Source organism: Xiphias gladius, chromosome 11, assembly GCF_016859285.1.
Source record: "Xiphias gladius isolate SHS-SW01 ecotype Sanya breed wild chromosome 11, ASM1685928v1, whole genome shotgun sequence".
NCBI lineage: Eukaryota > Metazoa > Chordata > Actinopteri > Istiophoriformes > Xiphiidae > Xiphias > Xiphias gladius.
Genome location: NC_053410.1, coordinates 23,564,361 through 23,582,006, shown reverse-complemented (window position 1 = coordinate 23,582,006; position 17,646 = coordinate 23,564,361). Strand labels below are relative to the sequence as shown.

Here is a 17,646-nt window from a genome sequence, read left to right as displayed (position 1 = left end):
TCAAAACCTTTACCTCAGTGAAAGTGTCTGGGTTAAAAAAAACTTAGTTTAGTATTTCAGGATGTACACACTTATTTACATAAGGATAAGGTTATCCTGAAACATTCTGAAGACATTATTATCAAAATTGCTCAGGAAGTAAAATCCCAAATCCCTTCAGTCCATCTTAATGGGATGTTACAAAAGCACAGTTTGAATCATTTCTGCCCATAGCTCCTGTGGTTTAAAAAAATATTTTTCCCTGCAAAAGTACTAGCGTGCACTATGAGGTATCAGTAATTTTGAAGTAAAAGAAAATAAGCAGACATATCTTGTTTTTTTATATTAAATGTACAAGCCGTGTCTAAAAATTTAATCATCTTCAAGTAAGAAAGATGATTTCTTTTAATTGGTACAGACAGTGTTTTAAAATAGATTCAAATTCAGTCTTTAAAGGCAGAGGAATTATAAAATCCTTGTGCTTTTACTGAATGCAATCTCAGTTACTTTCATTTAGTGATTATTAGCCTTAATTAAAAGTCACTATTATTACAAACCTATTTCCAAATATGAAAGGTACTATAAAAAGTGGTCTTCTAGCTCAATGAAAGCGGCTTTGAGTCCAATAACCTGGTTTTCAAAAACTCAAGGGTCACAGGATTTTTTAACCCAGAATCCTCAAAAAGCAGAATTAAAACAAGAATCTGGCAACACTATCCAGTATATTTGGTATGGCGAAAGGATGAACTACAGATCTAAACAGGTTCTTTTCACATTTTCATTGCACAGAGGTGAAAGCAATTTGATTTTGGAGAAGTCCGAGGGGGACTACATAAAAGCCCTGGAAGAGAAGAAGAAACAAGGCCATTACCATTCACTGAACCCCTAACCTGAACAGCAACTGTCCAAATATAGGTTAGTACCCATAACTATGCAGTGCTTTGGATTACTCGACATGCCAAAGCAGTGTATACAAGTGATACTCTGCATTTCATTTTTGTTTTGTTTTTTTAGCTTTTCCAAAACCAAAAACACAGGACCAGAAGCATAAGGAATGCACTGAACAGTGTTTTCATCTGATCTGAAAGTTCTCCACCTAACTACTTTACTATCAACAGTAGTAACCTAGCATTACTTCAAAGGTCAAGGAGCAAATCATTAACCAACTACATTAATTTGGAGGGTCACACGTTACATTAATCAAAAGAATCAGTCATGACTGGCACATCTACTGTGTAATATTTCCCCACTGTGTGGAAGCTTGTTTTGGATTCCATACCAGAGTTTAACCTAATAAGTTAGCAGCTCTGTCTTATTCTATATTGTGCCTGGGAAGTTAACATTTCAATAACCCACCAACATTACTTGAGATAGAGTTACATTTGCCAAACACATTGGTTAGTTCTCATTCTAAAAGCCTTTTCTTATGTAACGTTTAAAGTAAAATACTGTTTGAAAATACAAACAAGTACTTAAGCTAAGCAGCCAAACACGATTATGTTAAAATTAAATAAAAGTCTGATCTTACATGTTTTCTTGTCATACTTATAATATTAGGACTAACTAGTTTTATACTGCAATATAAGAACAATGCTGTTTCTTTATTTCCACATCTTCTACATGGACCATCAGATGGCAAAGTTGTTGACTTTATCCCAAGATACAGTACAGTCTCTGAGAACAATATCATGTATGTAGCCATCGAGTGCACAGCTCGACCCAATTTCACAAATGCTGTAAGACAACAACTTTGTCTGAGGCATTCTAAGGCCATTAAAGACACTGAAACCAGGGACATTAACACACTTGTGCATACTTCTGGAATTTCTTAAAAATAAACTATTTCTCTGAATTAAGGTTAAGAGCGCTCCATAGAAGTTTGTCATCCAAATGCATCATCCATCATGTATAAAGTAGTGCAAAACAACCCCTAGCTCTGCCAAATCTCCATGGGAATAAATAGATGATGGCACAGAAATTACAGTCAAATCATTTTAATGGGCTAGTGGCTACAGACCCTCAGCACCATTTTGGCTCTATCCTTATCCAGACCATGAAGCTTACTGTCAGTTTGATGACTGAAAGCGACTTTGAACACAGAAAGTGCAAAGGATCAACTTTTATGGCTCCAGGCTACATAATGTTGGTAAGGCATGACCGGTTGGATGGAAGCAGGAATGAGGTGGGAACGCAGTCCAGTGGGTTTGCCAGTGCCGGGTAAGAGCATCAGTGTGTTAATGCGGTGGCACTAATGCACTAGACGGCCTAAAGGAGCATTAAGGCAGGGATGACTGAGTGTTAAGCCTAAATCAAGCAGCTCAGCCATTGTAAGCTGGACTCTATCTGATGGATATCTATCAGTATGGATTGGACTTCACTTTGGTCAGCTCTCAGATACCCTCTTTCAAAAATGTCTCAAAACAAATGCATATAGTAGTCTGAGCTGAGTTCTCATTTACATACAGAGCACATTTACAGTATGCATACCCACATACTGCTTGTGCATGTAGGCATAGGCTGGAAATCGATTTTTGGTACACTGCAGAGCATCCAGATACACTGAAACAGTGGGTTTTCATAAAGGAATCTCATTCTCTACTGGCTTCTAAGTATTTCTATTTAGAAAATCAATTGAGCAGTTCAGCAGAGTCTGATTGTATTTAGAGAAGTGAATGGCTCACACAAATTATACTCTAAATATACAATAGTCTATTGTAGAAAGACATATGCCTTTGGTTTTTGTCTGTGTCTTGCATGCTAAACTATGCAACCAGCCAACCAGCCAACCAGCCAATCACATTTTTCTCCAGGATGATGAACAGCCTGCACTGATACTGATACTCTAAATGGTGAATACCAGTGTCAGTGGATGATGACCAGCAGCCCCTCTGGATCACTTCATGTAATCTGATTATACCACTGTTTTGGCAGCAGCCAGGTTTCAGAAAGTTCATGTAAATGAGCATTCAGGTTTCCTTTATCAGATTTAAGAGAAACCCAGTTAACACGTGTAGATTTCTGCTGGTGAATCCTTTAACTGGAACACTTTGATTTATGGGTCCTAATCTACTCGACTGGTCTGCATCTGATAACCTACTATTTACTGCATGGCCCCTTAATATTTTGTCCTATTCTGATTTAACTCTTTCTATTGGTTAACCTATTCTAAAACAATAACTACTGTTTTCAGATTACATCAATAATTTGGGGTTAACAGATGTAAAAACAAAAATTTCCCCAAAATTAAAACGACCTTTCCCAAGTCTTTAAATAAATGAATAAATGCAAATGATGCATATGATGACTATACTAACTGAATAGTATGTGGATATGCAGTAGCTTTGATCCTGAAACATTAGTATCTATTCGTCTGTGTCTCCTGCATATAACTCAGATTCAATAACAGCTTTATTATTTTATTCATCTTTATTCTCACTCTGCATTGAAGTTTGGACAAAAATAGACAGCTGAATTGAGTTCTCTCAGTAGACACGAGCCCTGCAGTCCCTACATGCGCACACGCGCACACACACAAGCGCACGCGCGCGCGCGCACACACACACACAGAATACAAACACACCAGTGCTAATTTGTAGACTGCTGACCTGATTAGACACAAATGAGCTCTTCTCTCTCTCTCTCTTTCTCACACACTCTCACACACACACACACACACACACACACACACACACAATTTCAAGCACTTTCATGCAGGTGAATTTTAGCACATCCTACAGAATGCCATAAAGAAGATATGAGTGTATCTTTTGAGCATGCTTGCACAAAAGATACACACATGCTAATATACTAACATACTGACGCATACAGACATACATGCTTGCACACAGATACCCATGAAGATGATAACACAGACACACAGTTTAATAAATATGGATACATATTCACATATATGCAGAGAAACTCAAACACACACTGAGACAAACAAACAATGTCATCTCAGCTGAGAGACATACAGACAGACACACACCCTGGAGCCTTGATGACTGACAGCAGAACTTTCCAACTGGGAGGGGGAGGACAGCTAGCCGAGCATGAAATTAAAGCCCCAACTGTCAACCTGAGGACAGTTATGACGACGACTGATATGTGTGTGTGTGTGTGTGTGTGTGTGTGTGTGTATAAATGTGCGTGATGGTGCAAGGTAGGGATAGGTGACCATACATGTCATCTGAGGTTTTTCAGTCTCCCCTAGAGATTAATCTGTGATCTGGTGTTTAATCCTGCAGAATACATCCCAATGTTTAGACTTTGTGTGAAAATGCTTTGACACAACAAATAATTAAGAAAAATAAATAAGGAACATCTCAATTTACTGATGTGATTCCTGCCGGCTTATTCAATCAATATGTATTAGTGGAAATAAAAGTCTGTGGTGAGAAACTGGAGCCGGTTCTTTCTTCAGGGACAGAGTGAAGATACAAAGTTTAAAGCTTTAAGGCTGAAAGAGGCAGACTTTGTGGACTTTAACTATGTCTGACTTGACTGATACAAATCCTCCGGGACTAATAACACTGCAGCCTTTATCTGTTCTGAACCATAGCACCCAGAAATCCATCTGGGCTACTGTCACAGCCACCATTCCACCTTTTTCTATTGAATCATCTTTTCTCTTCCAGTATACTTGTTCTTTGGGTTTTATACCTTTCTTTTAAACAGTACCACTGTTTCTGAATTTCTTCTTGTAAATCACTTTGAAAGCTCAGCTCTGTAAATAATATTTACAAGTTCTTAAAGTTATATTTGGCTGTATTAAACCAATTTAATTGTTATTCATTTTACTTCTAGGAAACAAGAAACAACATAAAGGCTGAAGGGAGCCACAAGAAAATAAATTATCCCTGTACTGAAATTCAGTTGTATTCTCCTTTAAAGAAGGTTAAGAACCTCTTTTTCCTAATTAATAAAATGTCCTCTTACTTAATCATCTGAAGGCTGCCAAAATCTTCAGCAAAGGCCAGAGAAGAGTGGAGAATCAGAGTGACGGGCAGGACACTGAGGGGGAAATAGAAAAGCAATGTGTTGCTGTGTGCTGGTCCATTAGTGTGATTCAGTGTCAGCAGTAATGAGGAGGAGTGGATAGATTGTTTCTACACGGACAAAATGTTTTCCTCTCTACGCAGTGTTTCTTCGATATTAAAACAAGAGGAAAACCTGGTAAAAACTCATCATCTGGTCTTATTGTCTGTTCTTAAACAATTAGTAAAACATTATAGTTCAGACAGCTCATGACAGATAAACATTACATAAAAAGCATTATCACAGGTAATAAAGACTGAAAATGAGACAGGGATATACACAGGGGGTGAACAACTCTACAATCCACAAGTAGTTTATTTTTTTTAATCTTGTTTTCTACAGGAAAGAGACACCTGATTCAATAGCTTCAGCAAACTTATAGGCCACAAGTTTTAGAATCTTCTGAACTGTAACACCTTAATGTCATATAACAACTACCAATAGACAGCAAAAACAATGGATGAATTGATAAAGTGAAGATACGTTTCCATCTGCTGGTGAAAGAGGGTACTGTAGTGGATTCAGCCTGAATAAGTTCAAAGATAAGATATTTTTCCTACTGTATTCAAATTACATCACCCAAACCGATGATGAATTGCTCCCACTAACAGCACTGTCTGTGTATCCAAAGCCTGTTATAGAATATTCACAGAGCTCCACTGTTGTCCAAAAACGATTAAAAACACATCAATGAGCCACATCGTTGTGCTGGGCGACATGCTCCTTCAATACCATGAACGTACACATTGTAGTTTATTCTGACTCAGTCCCACATACAGTACACCATCCTGCTGCTCTGAAACTCAAAACAGCACCAAATGTGTATTAATCCACAGCTGAAAATTGTTCTCAACAAATAGTCCTCACAATTTACTGAGCCTATTTTCAAAATTAAACTATATACGCGTGAAAGATTTCCGATTTACATCCTCAGCAGGAATAAAAGAGCTTGAAGATGAATGTCACAGACAGGATAGGGAAGTCAGAAAGTACTCAATTATTCATTAAATGTAGCAAAATGCAATGCATTCTCTGTTGCAGCTTCTCACATGTGAGGACTGGCTACTTATCTTTGTCTTATGTTCATCGAGAAGATAAGGGACATATTTATCAATGATTAAAATAATTAATAGTTGCAGCCTGATCCACTGCTGAAGAAAATGTAGACTTTGTTTTAAAAGATAAATGACACAGGTTCGCATAAAATTCACTTAGCATTTGGAAACAAAAACAGCTTATGTGACAATGAACCACTGGATGCAGACTGCAGCATCTCAGTGTGATAATTCTCTCCTTCTCTGCAAAACTAACGTGTCCTTCACACCTTTAAAATATGTACAATTGCAGGTGTGTGGGCAAGCTTTTGGGTCCAAATTAGTATTAGTGTGTGTGGGCCTGTGCCAGTATTTTACGTGTGTGACAGCAGAGAGGTACCGAGGACAGGTTGTCAAAGCGCTGAGTGCAGGCGTTTGCCAAGATCTGCTGTGCCAGCACAGATGAGACCATGGGCAAGCTCAGAGCCCCCCCCCTGCCACAAATCATAACACTGACACATTGCCAGCCTTTGTGTGTGTGTGTGTGTGTGTGTGTGTGTGTGTGTGTGTGTGTGTGTGTGTGTGTGTGTGTGTGTGTGTGTGTTGGGGGGGGCAATCCTGTGACTGCACTTGCGCATGTGTGACTCTTAAAAGGTCAGGCTTCATCTCAACTATCCAAACAAGAAGGACCAAGAAAAACCAGCTGTTTATCTAAATGTGGACACATTAACACACACACAAACACACAATAATAACAGCCTAGTATGAATCATCATTGTGTTTTATCTGTTTTTGTCATTTATGTAGCTTTTTTTCCCCATTTTTATGTATTGAACGTATGATTTTCCATTAGGTCGTTGCTATAACAAGGATTTGGTGAAACCGTTTATATAATTATATCAGACCGACACTATTTTAGTGATAAATCTAATTTATCTCACCTGGTAAATGTCCACATTTAGATAGAGGAGAGAGAGAGAAAATGTAGGGCAGTGTGTGTAAACAGGAGAGAAGAGTGAGGGTGGAATTGAAGCTGAGACACTAAGGTGAGTCACCACACTGCAGTGGTCATAGCGGGGCAGCCACACCCTGGCACACTGACTGCAGCAGGCAGCACGTAGGGCAGATAATGTTTGGTCATGCCAAACCCTAAAACAAACTGATCAATCAAACCAGAGCCCTGCACTTCAAGTGGTCAATCAGCCATTGAGTAAATGCTTGTTTTAAACATCTATAAAAGCTAATACACTGCATCTGTTCTATTTGCAGTGCACTGCATCCAGTGAAGGCATCCATGTTCAAACTTTGAGATGGAAAATTTCAGAAGTTGACAAAAACAACTCCAGGTCCATTTACAGAAGTTCAGTTCTGAAAAGCCAATATGTATTTATCATTGCAGTGACACAATGGGAAATGTTTTCAGTGATAATGACAAAAACATGGTAACTCACATTGACTATCAATTCAAAAACCCTATTTAAGTATTTGGCCCATAAAATGTCAGAAATAGTAAAAAAAAAAAAAATTTTTTAAAAATACAGTCTATAGATTATATATAAATAATCTTTTGACGCGTTAAGTTTGAATTTATCAAAATATTTTTATTTGTTGATGTGTAATGATAATTATTGATAACGTCTCCCCACTGTATGTGTCCACTTTGCTAAGGTAAAATGTTATCCTTCTGGTACAGTAGGTCATGTCTGACCATGTGAAAGTTATCTGACTGATGACACTGTGAAAATGCTGACAGCTCCACACTGTAGCTGCTTCTCAGACTAACAGGACAGACTGCATCACAGCCCCGAACCGTTCAGGTCCCAATTAAGAGCTTGTAAGATAATGCTGAAAAGGTTCACCCAGGAGACTCTCACTACCATTCAGTTCACACAAGCTGTAAACAACACTCAACAACCTCCCTGCTAACTGCTAACTATACCTGTTTGAAAATGATGCGATGCAATCAGCTAGACTGTTTAGCCAACAGAGACACACTACTCTGTTTTACAAGGCGTCTACATAGGCAGCCTAGCGTGAGCAGTACGTTAGCAGGGCAGCAGCAGCAGCTCCAGTGCTCCAGGTGTGTCTACACAGGAGGCGTTCAGTTACAGTGTTGAGCTGTAGGTCAACTGCGTCCTGGAAGCACTCAGAGCTGAGACATGCTGTTGCAGAAATACACAACAGCAAAAAACAAAAGAAAAAACTGTTTGCTCTATATCTTTTCAAATACCAAAATGATACAGAGAAGTTTCTTCTTTATTGACGAGAGCATAGTTTGACCGTGTGTAAAAAGTATAAGCACTGGCATGCAGAGAGCACACTAAACAAGACAACAGCCAATAGTTTAACTTTGTAGTTTAGCAGTCTCATGGATGTTAACTAACTACAGATGATTACATTTGCAAACAACAGCTACCTTAAGCTAAAGTTACCTAAGCTTCAGAATCCTGCTGGTCGAAATTCAGAGCTTTAAAGCGATGACCTTCAGAGATGATTAACATTATTTATCTACAGGTGATTAAATGTACCAGCGGTGTCAATGTCAATATAGTCAATAAAAACTGACTAAACCTTTCATCTCCTACAGCTCGTGAACTCTCTCATACAGACATAGTCCACCCACAAATGTGTTTTCACTTGTGTTGCCTGATTAGAAAGGCAGTAGAGAGTCGGGTTTACTAGGGCTGTCCTTGTTTCAAAAAGTCAAGTTCGAACAAATTCCAACTGACACATAATCCATTTAAATTAATTCAAACGCAACCCATAGAGCATGGTGGAGCTGGTTCAACCTCACCACAGGTCTGATCAGCCAGAGTAGTTGATAACATCTGTGTAGGTGTGCATAGCCTATAATACACTTATTATTATCTTCGTTATTATTATGTGAGTTAGAGTTAAAATTTTGGCTATTAGGATTAAAAAATTATATTTATTAATTATATTCTTATATTATATTCTTTCTTAGACTTTTACTGTGATTAACTTGTTTGATGTTTCACTAAACTGACTGTGTGCAACTGTGTTTGCAGCGGTCTACACTTACAGAACATTCGTGCAAGTAAATATGCAATTATCTTACAAATCATCATTTCTATTACTGCTTTGGCATTGCTATTTACATTACTATTTGAGTTTACCGAAGTAGTACTCTGTATGAGCTAATTGCCCATTATTAACTGACAATAAACAGAAAATTCCTAAACCTCAAAGAAGATGCACCTGTTCCCCAAAGGCTTTGCCTTAGAGACTTTTTTTTCCTTGCAGTCCGTCAAATAAGAGTTGGTAAGAATGATCTTTATCATCATTTGCACTTGAAGCTGACTCAGTGATTGTAACTTACTATGTGAAAATATGGTAAGAAGTAGAAGGAATTTAGATGCTTATTTATTTGACAGTGGCCATGTTAAGCAAACTCTTTGCAAGACTCTGATTTCTTCATTAACCCAGATTTTTCATTCAGCCTTTTTTCCTTACACTAAGTTGCTTAAGTCTTCGGTATTAAACTCACTTAACACAAGACACAAGAAAAAACAACTTTGGGACTTTGGACTTCAGAGGCTTTTCACAAAATCCATGTATATTTTGTACAAATATAGCCGTGACATAGTCAGCATGACTCATAGGGCATGGCCGGATGCTGCTGCTTTATGACTAACATAAGTAAACATGCCTAAAGCTGCAGGGCGCAACGTCACTGACCGATGGAGAAAAGAAAAGTCAGTAGATCAGATTTTAATGCAGTTCGGTAAAGAAAAACAGTTTCATTACTTGATCAACTGCTATGATCATTTATAGTCTGAAGGAGAATCAGCAGTGACAGGACGGGTATAGGATGAAATGTTTATCTCTGTGGGAAAAATATGTACTTGTGTTGGAGCCATGGGCATTTGAGCTGAGTCACACTTGAGTTAGAAATAAATCAGCCGTACACTTGACTTGGACTCATTATATAATGACTTATGAACAATAAGAGCTTTTGAACTGTCGAGGCTGTAATGCCAGATGCATCAGCTGCTTGTTGATTTTGTTCAAACAGCACTTCATCCTATGTTTGATTTGCTTGTTGTTAGACAGGTCACATGACATGTTAGCCGGGAATACTGTTTTTTTTTTTGGCTAAAACTTACCATGATTCAGTCCATCCCTCGCAGCTATATTTTACTCATGGGAGTGAAAGTTCCTGATTATGTGCCATTAAAAAACTCTGCATTTAATACTTATCAATACTCGAAATCTTATCAAGCTATCTCATTAAAATAATTTCCATGTTGTGTTGTTTCCACTCAACAACCAGAATAGTTCTCTTTAATTATACAATGAATACATGAATGAAATACATATCCACTGCAACAGAGAGAGACAACACTGACAGATGTGTGTCCAATTTTTAGCAAATTGAAATAAAATTTGCATGTTTTCCTGTTGCTATGTTCTATGTTGAATTTTACAATCTTTACTTGCACAGGCTTTCAGATAAAACAAGAACAGAGACCTACAGGCAAAATGTTTCGTTTTGTTAAAAATGTTGACACTACGCACAGAAACTGGAGGGGGATGGAAAAGGAAATGGGAAATGCAGGCCTGATGACACAGAGAAACAAGTCATAGAACACCTACTGAGGTAAGTAATTCCCACACATTTAAGTAATAAGTAATTAACTACATTCAGCAATGACCACAAACATACACACAATCTTTGAGCTGGGTTTGCAGGAACACTGTTCCACAAATGCTGTAAACCAACTCACCTGACAAAACATACACACACTCCACATTAACACTAGAATTCTCTTGCAAAGCAAAATACCTGACATTTAACAATGCAGAACAGCAAATACAGCCATTCTCTTAGCCGAAAGGAATCAGTAAAGGTTTGCTTATAAGGGTTTAATTATCAAATGATCATTTTCATTATGAAATTCATATTGACAAAACAAAAAAATGTAATTGTGTCATGTCAACCTAATCAACAGCAACAAAGGAAAGCAAGGGTTCACAGAAGAAGGGTGTGCCACTTCAAATGCAGGGCATTTACGCTCCATTTACATATAAATTCAAACCATTTATTAGTTGACACTTCAACTAATGGACAATAAAAAATAATACATAAATAAATAAGTTAGTGAACTATGAGTTGGAGAGGATTACAATCCTGACAACCACCAATGTGAACAAAAAATAACTACAGCTCAGCTACAGGTTTGATTTACAGCAGCATGCAGGCTTAGCTCTAGTACTGAACTCCGGCAGGGGAACTACAGACTAAATAAACAAACTGGCACTTTAGCCTACAATTCATGGGCAGACCGCATGTTGTTAGCGATATTAAAGGGTAATGCTGCATTCACGCCATGTCAGCAGAATGGGAAGAACAGAAAAAAACACTCCTTGTTCAGACATTATTCCAAGGTGGTTAGCCTTAGTGCTAACCCTGTAGTCACACCAGATAAACAGCCTCAATTTTCCACTTTTGTTGTTTTACATATTTGTTGCAATTTCAGTACACCGTGAAACCAGATACAAATAGTGTATAGCTCCAATAAAATCAGCTGAATGGATTGTATGAAAACTGATGTTAGTACTTTTCCCAGTGAAGGTTTGTTTGGTCGCTTGTTCATCAAACTGCAATGCAGGACAAGACATGTATTCATGTTTGTACGATGGATAAGGAGGAGGCTTCAGCAGGAAAGCTAATGTGAGTTGTTGTTAATAGTCTGTGGCTCTTGTGTTGTTTAGTCCAGCTCAGTGCGACCGTCTGTAATGCATATGTCAGAACACTGCCGTTAGAGATTTATGCAAGATTTGATTGTATCATATTATGGTCTCCATCCACATAGAAGGCTACCGTACGCTACAGAGGGGTTTCCCCAGCAACGTCATCGGTAAGATGCGGGCACAGGCAGGGGGCGGAAAACGTCCCAAAATGACTGAGAGTTTATGAGGAGATCCGAATGAAAAGTGCTTTTTATCCTAAAACTGCACAAATTGTATAAGCGATGAGTGAAAAACTGTTCATTGTTTCAAGCAGCACACCTGCCTGTTAGAGGAACAGACAGATGGCTTTGGATGGAAAATTATAAACAGGTGCTCAGAGTCTCTTTTCATGATCCTGCGTGGCTGATCAAATTAAATCCTCTAAGACGAGTTATTGCATTATTATAGCACAATGTCTCCAGTGTCTTGCAGTATCTGCTTCGGACACACTCAGGTTTACTTGTGGAACTAACTTTGTGTATCACCTTGTTTAGCATTACCACCGCCACTAGCTGCTGTTCCTCACCGGAACAGCTCGTGTTAGATGCCAGGCCAGAGTTGACAGATGCTTATCAAAAGCTTGCATGTGGATGTGTGTCAGACAGAAATTCACTTCCAAACAGTTTTGTATTTTTTCTGAAAGGAGGATTACGGGACAAGGGATTTACAGAGCAGCCATGTATTGTGTAACAGACAAAAATTACATTGAATTTCAGTTGGACTTTAAAGCTCAACAGACTCTGAGCAAACTCAGTCCGCTGAGAAAGACTGCACGAGGTAGGATCAGTAAAAAGTTGGTAAATTGACTTTATGCTAATATTTTTTAAAACTAGGGTGTCATTATTAATGAAGACTTTAATTACTAAATAGTGTACTCTGTTCTGCAAAACTGTGGGTAATTTAGGTTTCGGTTTACACCTTCCACTGTATACCTGCTGGAGGATACAACACCAGGCTAGGATCATAAAATGCTATTTAGATTAACATCAAGGATGAGCATTAAGGAAACAGAGAGTACAACCGAAATTTTACTTATGTTGGAAAAAGAAGCAGCATCAGCAACAGGCGGTGGCAAATCATGATCATGATGCACTGGTTGAGGGAGGTCTGGTGCTACAGATTACAGTGGTCAGATGGCGGCATAGGCACGGTGATGACGCAAAAGGCATTTAATCTCAGTCATAGGTAGCCCCGATACGAGCCGTTCACATCCCACTCAAAAGTCTGGGAATTTCATGCTCCTATACCTATCGACAAATGTGAGCTTGGGTTTAGACGTCTAGCCGTTTACCCAACAGTCACGATCCCGTGGTAATTTTGCTACATCAATTGTGCAAAACATCATTACATTAATATGCCAATTTTAAGATGAAACAGCTGTATTCGGGTAATTCTGGCATTTATTGAAAAGGCATGCATTTTAAAGTTCACATCTTATTGCAATACAGTACTGTTGGATTTGCTTCTGGTATGCCGATTTGAGGACTGGTTCCTAACGTTTTATGATACCAATTCGATCAAACTGCACTTTAAACTCTGTGCCAGGGAATGTTAAACTTTAAAATTTTTGAATGGAATTTGGGGGCGTCGGTTGCTCTGCACGAGGGCATCGCGAGGACGATGTGAGGTGTTGGCTGCAGGTTCAACAAACCTACAGTATGTGACAAGAACTTGTTACTCTGAAACTCAGCAATCAAAGTACACCTCTAATTCAATGTGGCCTGCATAGGACACGCAAGTTTTCCGCTCATAAATAATCCAGTCAAGGACATGACATCGACACTGTCGGGTAAAACTTGCGTCAAGTTGGCCACAGTTATATAATCCAAGGCCAGAACTACAGGCCATCCGATTTCAATATAAAAGCGCAAAGCATAACTTTCGAAAGCAAAATTTTAAAAGCCCAAACGTATAAGAAAATGAGACAGAAAAGTACTACATTCAGAGTTAATATGTGATGAGAAGGCCATACTCAATAGTGATTTCAAATCCCAGCGTTACTTAGCATATAATTTGGCAGGGAAAAAAAAACAAAGCAAAAAAACACGACATAAACAATAAAATGAGTCAAAGTGTTAGCTACGCCACTAACGCATCAGAGTTTTCAACAAATGTATAACAATATCATTTAAATATTCCGATTTGCGAAAACCATGAATCTGCCATTATGACTCATTTCTTGTGATATTTACTACCTCACCTTTTTTCTTTTGGCTCTTTATTATTACTGTTGTTTAAAAAGTACTGCAAGCGCTCAATGCGAATTTTACTTTGAAAGTGCTAGACGGAAATTGTACATTTTTTGTTGCTACTTGGACAAATGTCACTCAATATTATTCATTTAGGCTTAATTCTGACTGGACAAGCAACAATTTAGCATGTTTTCATCACACAAAATATATATACTTAATTTAAAAAATAATTTTTATTGGAATTACACACTTTGGTACTGAGCAACTAGGCTAAGAGGCATGTAAGCACAGCTATACATAAGTGACCCCCATCAGAATAACGTTGCCATATGTTGCTAGCTTTAGCAAGCCGTTAGCTACCAAGTTCCCATATCCTTTTATCTTTTCCTACTCATATTTCTGAAATAGGGGTTTACAGCAAAGACTGTCACGCTTACCTTTTGCCTCACAGTCAGCACAGTACTTGTTGTCTTCTTCTCTCAGCAGTTTAGACAGAATGGCCTGATGCTGCTCATTCAGTTTCTGGGCTTTTTCTCTCTCTGACCTCGTCGTCATGTCGCCAAAGTTTGGGAGTTAGTCCTGCTTGTGTAGAGCCGATAAAAGCCACGGAGTCCTCAGCTTGTATTAAAAAGGGTGGGACATCCCCGTGAAGCAGCACTGTACCGCCCGTATTCAGTTAGCTTGCAACCTGCTAGTAAGGTAATATGGATCCAAAGCAGCATCATCCCTGCTGCCTTCAAGACTATCGGAATTTTACTGTTGCACATGAATTAGAACCAGCTTTACTGGCCAAGTATTTTTGGATTCACAGACGGAATTATCCGGTTCTCCGTAGAATATACATATATATGTATATATATATATATATATATATATATAGATAGATAGATAGATAGATAGATATAATATATATCTATATATATTTATATATATATAATAAATTCATATTTTCACCCTGTCCTGGGTGGGAAACTTCTACTAGTGCATATAACTGAAATATTTCCAGTGGGCAGAAAAGCAATAGGGACAGTGATAATGTTTGTAATGATTAACAATAACTGCAACTGCAATTTCTTGTAAATTATGATATTAGTCTATATGTTTGTTTGATTCGGTGTTTGTTTCTATTGCAGTGTCTGTAACGAAACATGAAAAAAGTCACTCAACAAGCCCAGCAGCTCTGTTCGACAGCAGTACAGACAGCAGTGGGAGGTTCCTCCAACACAGACAGGCGTGATGGAGGTGAATCACAAGCAGTCAGGTATGATGGCAGTTCCCCTGTAACAGTCAGGTGTGATGCAGGTTAATCCCACACAGACAGTTGTGATGGAGGCTCCTCACACACCGACTCCACTGACTCTGCGTGTGTGTGACACACCTGACACAGGTGTATGAGGTCAACTCACTGAACTCTCAGGACCAGCATCCAGAGCACTTGTCTCACCCACTGCACCCACTGAAAAGCGGTTTCTGTATTCTACATCAAATAAATTGTAAAAAAGGAAGCATGTTGAGGGTACCAATACCTCATGGAAAAGGACTTCCTCAGCACGTACTCTAATTACAGAAAGCACTCTGACGCGTGAGTTTTCAAAGCAAATCGAGACACCTAAAAGAGCACAGCAAAGACGAAATTATCTCTGCATCAACTGCAGACACATCTGTAAAAACATCTGTTGAAATTATTATTCAAATTAAAGTGTCAAAAGAAATAGTTTTCTCAAAGACAGGCAAACTGGATCAAGAAAAGAGATCAGAAACCACATGTTGAAACTAACCAAAAGACATGACCAACATACTTTATACAGTATATACATACATTGGATGACTGACAAACACCCTGAGCCCCATTCAGACAAAATTGAGGCAATTACACCACCCCTCCCCCCATAATTTGGGGTCTTTGAGGATGTAAACAGGAACTATAATGTTGCCGTGGAGTCAGCCCGCTGTGGGCTACAATTTGAGCCTTGCTTTTTTTAGTAAGTATTTGTTTACATTTCAGCAGACTGGCACCATACCAAAAGTAAGCCACATTAGCTATTAGCAACTCTGGTTTCAGTGTTATCAATAGATTACTTTGATACTGAGGAAAACGTAGAAATGTGACGATTGGTCATTTCTGGATTTATAAGGAGCATTTTTTTCCCAGGATTTCTGACCAGCTTTATGGAAATGTATTCATGCTAGATATCAGAGGTAATGATAGCCTTTGAGAGTGCAAGTCACATTGAGTGTGTGTGTGTGTGTGTGTGTGTGTGTGTGTGTGTGTGTGTGTGTGTGTGTGTGTGTGTGTGTGTGTTTTCAAATTTGACTTGGTTATGACTCAGGAAAGTGCGATTTTTGACGCAAATTACAGTAATCAGGTGCTAAGTGTTTTAAAGTGCCTTAAGTGCCTGAGCCACTGCTGCAGCTCCAACTGCTGACCTCTGATATAAAGTATATGATGCTGATCTTTGTTAATGTTAAAGTCTTTTTCAAGAATTATTTACATAATTTTATATTTATGATATAAAACTTTTACTTTACATTCTAATTTTCAAGCAGATATTGATGCAAGTTATATGGCTAAGTAAATACTAGTAGTAGTAGTAGTAGTAGTTTTTTCGATATTTATGGTTATTTATTAATGTATGTATTACCAATTTCACATATAGATTTTAAACTCATAGCCTTTGATTTTTTAAGAGCGTTTCTCTTTCTTTCCACATCCATTGTGTGTATCTGTTGATTTTAACAAGTTCTTACACAATAAATATCTACAGTATATTCTATGTATATTAGGTGCAACAGATGATGAATACCTAATATGTCTAACAAAAGATGGCATCTCAATACTATTTTTTTAGCATATATTAACCTAGTGGCTTATCCACCACTTTTTTGTCTTTTTTAAGAAAACAGACTTTGGACATTTAAATTGTATGTTTTTTTTAACCCACAATAACAAAGGCAATCAAATCCTGCTTTTATAGCTCAGTTTTTGTCATTATAATAATAATGGTAATTATTGATAATTAATAATAATAATAATATTAGTAACAATGTAAGATTTTCCACTGGGAAGCATTAGTTGCCCGATGAGGTAACAAAACAAAGGCAGAAACTGACGTTTTAACAAGCCAGAAATGTCAGCACCAGACCAAGTAATCACTGAATAATCCTGTCGGTACCAGCCACCTTATCAACCTTTTCAGAAAATATGATTAGCCCTTAAAATAGAATCACTTATTCATGTGAAATGAAAGCCTTTAAAGGGCAGTACACCCTCAGACTGCATGATAATAATTTTTTTGTAACTTCTCTTAGGTAGATAAAGCTGTCCCTCTTTCACTCAGCTGCATGCAATCAGGCAAAGAGCTTGGGCTGACATAGATCTCCTGTGTAATGTCCTGAACAACATTATGGTAATAACATTACAGCCGTACTCTCCTTTTGGTTGCATGAAAAATTTTACTGTATCACTTTTAATGTTGAGAGACAGCAGGACCAACAGCAAAGAGACAGCTGTAAGGTGTTTGACATTGACATGGCACAGGCAAGGTAGTGTGTATTCCTAAACAAAAAAAACACAACAGAAATTAAAGTACATTTCTGACAAGAGGTTATCAGGAGCACTGGCAGAAGAATTCATTTAAAAAGTATATCTT

General features: G+C 38.1%; 1 protein-coding gene across 4 annotated transcripts in view; it reads right to left on the bottom strand.

Moving 5' to 3' along the window:
* The window catches only part of smap1 (small ArfGAP 1), a 117,674-nt gene extending 102,945 nt beyond the window's left edge, over positions 1-14,729 (bottom strand). For all 4 annotated transcript variants that reach the window (XM_040139655.1, XM_040139657.1, XM_040139656.1 and 1 more), the window contains exon 1: positions 14,434-14,729. In XM_040139655.1, the coding sequence (XP_039995589.1) occupies positions 14,434-14,551 (118 nt within the window). In that variant the 5' untranslated portion in view covers positions 14,552-14,729. The remainder of the gene's footprint in view (positions 1-14,433) is intronic.
* Between the last annotated feature and the right edge of the window lie 2,917 nt (positions 14,730-17,646).